The sequence below is a fragment of the Mangifera indica genome, chromosome 12 (genome assembly GCF_011075055.1).
Source record: "Mangifera indica cultivar Alphonso chromosome 12, CATAS_Mindica_2.1, whole genome shotgun sequence".
Taxonomy (NCBI): Eukaryota; Viridiplantae; Streptophyta; class Magnoliopsida; order Sapindales; family Anacardiaceae; genus Mangifera; species Mangifera indica.
Genome location: NC_058148.1, coordinates 1,601,080 through 1,609,099, shown reverse-complemented (window position 1 = coordinate 1,609,099; position 8,020 = coordinate 1,601,080). Strand labels below are relative to the sequence as shown.

General features: G+C 31.1%; 1 protein-coding gene across 1 annotated transcript; it reads right to left on the bottom strand.

Annotated features, from left to right (window-relative positions):
* Window positions 1–1,862: 1,862 nt before the first annotated feature.
* LOC123192542 (protein DMP3-like) lies at window positions 1,863–2,792 on the bottom strand. The gene has a single exon (XM_044605126.1). The coding sequence runs from the start codon at window positions 2,705–2,707 to the stop codon at window positions 2,045–2,047; it is 663 nt and encodes a 220-aa protein (XP_044461061.1). The 5' UTR covers window positions 2,708–2,792; the 3' UTR covers window positions 1,863–2,044.
* Between the last annotated feature and the right edge of the window lie 5,228 nt (window positions 2,793–8,020).

Below are 8,020 nucleotides of genomic sequence, written 5' to 3'. Positions count from 1 at the left end.
TTCACACTTTGTATATTTCGTAATGATTTATACATTATTTGTACATGTTAGCCACTTTAACTTACGTTTCTATCATCATCAAAAGAGCCAAAAGGCTTATTCCCACCCAAGGTTTGGTCTATTCACAAAGTGATATTCATAACTTTTGAAAACCTAAATACCTAATTATCATCTAACTTTTGTTAAATTTTTTTGTTACTTACAAGGGTAAAAATGTCATTTAATCGGTATTATTAAAATAACTAAAATTTTATTTTATTTTTTTACCTTAGTTTTGAAAATTGACAATTTTTTCCTAGCCTCATATTTTCTAGTTTTGAAAAATGACTTTTTCCCCCCAATTGTATGGTTTTATATCTTTCATTTTTCTGTTTTTGTAGCCGCACCCCCAATTTTTTTCAAAATTTTGTTTTACCCCTAATAGACCACATCCTCTTCTAGTAAAAATATCTTCCGTCTCTGGCCACCTTTTCTATTGAGACTAAGTTAACGTTAGCCTTGCTTTCTTTTTGGCACTTGAGAAACTTTCTAGTGAAGAAAATCAGAGGAAATCATTGAGGAATGAGACGTGCATCACTAAACCATGAAATCACAAATGAAGACATGTATAACTCTTTATGTTGCATTGGACAATGAAGGATGCACGTCAAATGGAGACGTGCACGAACTCCCTATGATGTAACTTTCGTTCATGATTTCATGGTCCAACAACACATTTCTTCTTTCTTTGTAATTTTATTTGATCTTTTTCATTGAAAAGTTTGTTTATTAGAGAAAAAGCAAGGCCAAAGTAGACTCAGTCTTGGTCAAAGAAGTTGGTTAAAGACGGAGGAGTTTGTTTATTGAAAGAGGATGTTGTTTATTGGGGGTGAAATAAAATTTTCAAAAAATTTAAGGGGTGACTACAGGGCTAGATTCGAGCTGAGTCGAGCTCGAGTTCGGCTCAGTTTACATATAGTTGAGCTCGAGTTCAAGCTAAGCTCGAACTCGGTTTGAATTCGGTTCGACTTGTTTTTCGTTATTAAAATGACGTCGTTTTAATACATATTGATTAAAATGACATCATTTTTTATTAAAATTTTTAATTGAAAAATTTGACGAGTAGAGCTTGAGCTCAATCGAACTCATAAAGAGTTGACTAATTTCAGACTCGTTCAAGCTGAACTCAAACGAGCTCGGTTCGAGTCCAACCCTAGTGACTACAAAAATAAAGAACTGAAATTAGCGCTAAAGAAAAAATGTCACTTATCAAAACTGGAAAGTATGAGATAAGAAAGAAATTGTTGTTTTTTAAAACTAAAGTAGGAAAAAAAGATAAAATTTAGTTTTTTTAATATTACTAGTCAAATAACATTTTTACCCTTATAGATAATAGCAAAATTTAAGAGAAGGGATGTTAATGAAAATTTTTAGAAGGTTTTGGAAATTAAAAAAAGAAAGTTTGGAGGAGTTTTTGAACTTTTTGAAATTTAAATATCTCTTAATAATTAAAAAATGACAATTATACATCTAAAGAATAAAATAAAACGCAAAATTTTAAAATTAATTAGAGTCTTAATAAATTTAAAATTTGTAAGGATATATTACTAATTTAAAATTTATATTAAGTATTAATGAAAATCACATCAAATGTTAGTGATAAAAAGGGTGAACCATTCATTTCAAGGAAAGCCAAATATAATTTATTAATAAAATTGAACGCAGGTGGAGATTTAACTTATTTAAGAAAAATAAGAGTGAAAATTTGGCGTGAGAAATAATTATTTGGCCAAATAAATAATAAATCCTCTCCCCCATAGCTAGCCACGTTCTTAGAATACTAGTGGACATAATTAATTGTAATTAACAATAATTAATCAAGATTAAATATTAATATACAGAATAAAATAAATGTATAACCCTTACAAAATTAAACACATTAATTAATTTTCTTGATGACAAAGTCTTCCTTCTTCCGTCTATTAATCAACAAGGTTAAACAATCAACAATAATCACAACTCAAAAGAAAAATTACAGAAACTAAAATTCTAATTAATGAAATTATTATCTGCCTGGCGTAATCGGATACCCGATTCCATGTCTCCTCGTGGGGAAAACCATGAACAACAAGCTGCAAATTAGTCCCACTCCTACCGGAAGAATGTTCAGAACCTCCTGAATTTCACGATCCGGCGTCGGATAAAAGCAGGTCAACACATTCTTGTCCCTCAAAGCGAAGGCACCAAAAACAAGCACAGACAGAACAGCATGAACTCCATCAATGAACCTGATTTTATACTTGCTCAAATCCGGGAGTCCAACTCCTGAGGGGTCTGGATAATCGAACAAGAACAGCCCTTTGGTCGTCGCGAGTCCGTAGTAGACCTGCCCATCTGATGACTTGACACTGTCGGTAAAGGAGGCGAGGAAGCAAGACACGGCGAGGAGGAGGAGGAGGAAGAGCGTCATGGGGCGTGTGGCGTTATCGCAGGCGCCATTGTTGGTGAAAATAGGTGTGAGAAGCTGAAAGGCGAGTAGAGTGCCTGTGGGGAGAAGGTTGGCTAAATTTGCAGTGGTTGTTAGGGTTTGAGAGATTGCTCGTTGGGATAACGACGGCGGTCTTGAAGGCGATTTCGGGGTTTCCGGGGCGTTGTTTGTGGTGCCTCCTGTGGTTGTTAGGGATACGGACGGCTGCTGGGAGATTGAAGGCCTCTGTCTGACGGACATATTGGTTTTCCGGTGGGGTTGCGAACGAAAAGTTTGAATAGAAAGAATTTGATTGATTGATTGATGTAATTGGTGTATGTATATATATATATATATATATATAAATATGTGTGTATGTATGTATGTCTATTGGGTTGCTTGTGTTGAAAGGTGAGATATTTCCACGGAGTTTCATTGTGTTTCGTTGTTTTGACGTCTGTCATTCAATTTGGAGTAGGCATTACGTAGTCAAGGCCTCTTGCATTTCCGTAAAGTTATGAAGCCACCTAATTTTTGTTGTGTGTAAAAATGTCAACGAACACCAAAATTGACTGGAATCTATCCACACAACCAGAAGAGCCACGCATACTATACGTATTATCCTTACTTTAACATGAATAATGCTTGGATTATTAATTAAGACCTAATCCAACCATAATTAATAGCTCATATGAATGATAATGTTAACTAATCCAGCTCCTTGCCGAAATAGCATAATTTTTCTCACAACCCCACATTAGACCTGACATTATTCATGTAAGTCACGCCAAATTCAATACGACCTGTTATTGATACTATTTGCAAGCATGTTAACAACATCTTGTGGGTGTTAACTTGTGTTTGTGGTAAAAGAAACAATGATATTGACTTATTAGCTTGATTTAAGGATAAATTTGAGTTTCATATTTCTAATATTTAACTTGAGTATTAATTTGAATTCATTCAAATTAATATATAACATTATTGACAGACTATTGACAAAATAAATAATGTTATTAATGAGGTAAATAGTATTATCAAAAAAGTAAAAAATGTTATCACAAAGGCAAATAAATTAAACTTGAATCAAACTTAAACTCCAATAGAGTTTAATATCGTTCAAACTGAACATAAAAATGAACCTAAACTAATTTGTCTCGAATCCACCCTTATTTGATTTTATATATATATTAAAAAAAAAACATTATAAAGCCTTATATGTATTTGACAATCAATCGAATAACGTAATCAGGATTGATTGACTATTGAATTTTACATATTAAACCATAGTTTATAGTATTATTGTTTTAATGTTTTGTTAATAATCACATAAATGTTTTACATTTTACATGGAGGAAGAATAATATAGATAACGTGATAAATAAGTTGAAAATAAGACTAGTATTAATTGAAAGACTTTTCTGTTCATCGGGTCAAAACACAAAATCTCCGTTCTCTAGAACTAGGAAACCTGTCGGAAGGAAGTTTCTGCTGGCATGCGAAGAAGCTACAATTTCTTTATACGCCTTGTGGGAAGCAGGTGGGGTAGTTTTATTGCGTGTAACCCTTTATATTTGAAATTTCTCAATTTTATATTGGCCAGAAGACTGTTTTGCACCCAAGATTTGTTCCTTTTTTAAGATTGAAAAAGTCATATTTGTCATTAAATTTTGTTAGTGAATTCCGTGAAATGGAATAGTAAAAAAATTATTTTGCATAAACTTTTTTATTCTTTTCTCTTATTCTTTCTATATTTTTTTCTTTTTATTCTTTTTCCATTTTTTTTTCTATTTACTTTTTTTAAAAGTCTAGAGAGAAAATTAAAATTTGTAAAAATATTAGCGGTACCAATAACATTTTTAATGGTATTTTTAAAAATTTAAAAAAAAAATTAAAGGTACTTTGGAAATTTTTAAAATTTTAATATATAAAAAATATGATAGTCACATCCGCAAATACCCTAACAAAATACAATATTTTGAAATTAGTTAGAGCTTTGATATTTTTTAAAAATTTTGAGAATAAATTTTTAAAATTGATAAGAATATATTAGTAATTTGCTATTTATATTAAATATTCACCATAGTTTTACAATTTTAAAAAAACGGGAAACAATTATTTCCTAGAAAACATGACAGATTCAACAACACTGATGCAGAATAAACCCTTGATTTCATCTGGCAATATAACAAAAGTGTACGTATTTTTGTAGGAATCAATTAGTTTTTACTTCTATTTAAATTTATAACATGCAGCTAAGGTGAAAAAAATACTCTTCTATTGCCATCTCTACTTCTATTTTCTCTCTCATCTTCCTCCTTATTGACGGTGAAAATTCTATCAAACAGTTTTAATTTTATGCAAACAATAGCAAACTTAACAAAATTTGACAGGCGAATAACAGTATAAGATGCAAAATATCTATTGTTCAAAAGTTTACGTTCATTAATATATTTGAAAAAGATTGGCAGCAATGAATTTACAGAATTAGAGGTGTAATTTTATTGCTCAGAAATCTAAGTCCATTATTATATTATTGATGTTTCAAAGCAAAATTGACAGATTAAATTATAGTATGACTAAGGCTGGACTTGAGCCGAGCTAGCTCGAGCTCGGCTTGGTCGAGTCTGAAACGAGCCGGCCTTAGCCGAGTTCGAGCTCGAGCTACTAGTCAGATTTTCTAATTAAAATTTTTAATACAAAATGACATTATTTTGACCAATATATATTAAAAATGATATCGTTTTGATAACAAAAAATGGGCCGAGCCAAGCCAAACCGAATTCGAGCTCGAAACGAGCCGGCCTTAGCCGAGCTCGGTCGAGCTCATCCAGCCTTAAGTATGACATGAATATCATCCTTGATTTTTCACCTTTTGAAAGTGTCAAAACATCAAATATATTTTTCGACAAATAAACCCAATATCTTTTTGCCCACTTCATCAATAAACGCCATGTATTGCTTTGAGCCTTCATTGTATAACATAACAATAGATCCCCACACGTTCGTGTGAACCAACTCTAACTTCTTTGCTTTTGGTTCATTTGCTGCTTCGTAAAAACTCACTTCTTTTATTTGTTTGTTTAAGATGCAACTTTCACAAGACCTGTGATTAAGTGACTTGAACACTAGTAGTGTTTTCTTTATTTGAAGCTTTTACATTCCTTTCACATAAAAGGCACCATTTTAGGATTGCAATGAACTTTGGGTGGGATAAAGTTCTTTGGCCTTTTTTTGTTCATCACATTATTACTAATTTTATGTGAAAACCCTAAAAACAATAATGATTAGTGAAGTGAATAATAAGAATAATGTTCATGAAAAAAATGATATAGTCTGACCAATATGTCAAACAACAAATATTGGTCCTAATAGAAAGATTGGTACTAACAAGAATAGGAGAAGTGATGACAACTTCTCAGAATTGATTGAGGTAATTGGTAAGTTTGGGAAAACTTATAAAGGAGACAAATAAGAGAGATAACAACTTTATAAAAAAGAAAGGTCGAAGTAAAAAACACATTAATGATGTTGTTCAATCCATTAATGGAATTAAATGATTTCGACCAATAAAAGTTGTTTAATTTTTTTTATTATTAGGGAATCCTATCCAATCAATTGGATAGTTAAAGAGTTGTTTGATATTAAAGAACATATCTTTAAGATAAGAGCATAAGATTAATTTCTTTTTTGTTTTGCGTATGAATTTTAGGAGGGACTATATGGTTAAGCAACTTTCTAATTGTAATGTGTATCGTCGCTCATTTTCTCTGTGAAACTAACATGTCTATGGTTTAAAATTACCTAACAATTTTTTTATGTGTTATTAATTGAAATTGTAGTGTCATTGGGTTATTTCTTTGCATTTTTAGTTTTGTTGGCTGTTTTGCCTTGTACTTAATTACATAGGATTCCTTTATATGAAATATTATCATGTCTTTTGATTTCTCTGGATTATTTTAACTTGTTCAGAAATGATGAAAAAGTAGTGACTTATACACCCATCCTAATATTTGAATAAGTTTATTTTATTTCTACATTATTATGAAAAATGCTTTGATGTGGATTTTTCACATGTTTATCTGATTTTGGTAGAAAAACAAGTTTCTCTATCGTTTTGTTTTTAATTTTTGCATTGGAGTCTAAGGAGATATAATACATGAAACACTTCTATATTACTTTTTATTTATTTATTTATTTTTGCTTTTAAAACATAAATACGACAACAATATACAAAATATGTTTTTTTTTTAAATTAACAAAACTATGTTGCTACTAATCAAGATTTAAAATTTGTTCATTATATACATTTACAAGTAGTTTGATTAGAATTCCCAAGTCCTGGTCGTTTCATTTGCTTAAGTGTAATAAGGATCAAACCATTGAGTCATGTACCATGTTACCACATACTCTTACACTTAATACAGTTTAGATCACAACCTTATTTTTTAGATTAATTTGGTGTGGTATTTTGCTGCTGAAGGGAACTGCATTCATTCAAATTAAGGCCAAAAGACTTATTCCCACTTAAGGTTTGTTGAATCCCCAAACTGGTATCCGTTAAGTATTGAACATCCAAATTTTTACCTGTGAATTGTTAAAATTAAAGGAATAAGTTAGTTATAAGGGTAAACTAATCATTTAACCTTTAATATTAAAAAATATAAAACTTTATTTTATTTTTCCCCATTAACCCTAAAATACTATTCTTTCCCCCCATTAATAATTTTGAAATGCAATCTTTGAAAATTAAACTTTTCCCCCTACTAGGTTTAAAATTTTTAGATGACCTTCCTTCTCCGGCTGGCTGTCTCTGGTTGCTTTCTCTTCCTACTCTTTGTCATCTTTGGGTATAGATGAAGTGTTCGAGACCTTCATCTAGACTATAGATGAAGTGTTGAAGAAGATGAAGCGTCTTCAAGAAGACACTTAATTTTCGTCTAGATTCAAATGAAGACGACATTTTTGTCAACATTGATGAAAACGCTTCGTCTTTGTCTTTGTCTAGATGACGAAGACAAGCCAGAGACAACCAAGAGCAGGAAGAGAAGACAGTCAAAGATGGATTGCGTTGGTCTTGGGATGAGAAGGGTGCCATCAGAGAAGGAAGGTCGCTTAAAAATTTTAAACTTAGCGGGGGAAAAGTTTACCTTTCAAAATTATTAGTAGAAGAAAATTGTTAGTTTTTAAAATTAAGCAGGGAAAACATGATAAAATTTAATTTTTTTAATATTTCAAATTAAATGACAAATTTACCCTTACCGCTAAGTGATTAGATTAATTTTAACAACCCACAAGTGGGAATTTGAGTTTTCAATACTTTGCTGGTACCAATTTCAACAAACCTTGGGTGGGAATAAGTCTTCTGGCCTTAAATTAATACAATATCTGAATCACTTTCAATTACAATGGTCTATTAGCACTCAATCTATTGATGTTCTAGAGCGACTATAAGAAAACAAAATCAAGTCATATATGCTAACTGAAAGTAATTTTCTAAATACAATGAGAATATTAAGCCATAATATTAACCAACAATGAGAATATTAAGCTACAATATTAACCAAATAGGCA

What these genes read in the sequence shown, in the direction of transcription:
- LOC123192542 (XM_044605126.1), bottom strand. Translation starts at nt 2,707, where the DNA reads ATGTCCGTCAGACAGAGGCCTTCAATCTCCCAGCAGCCGTCCGTATCC.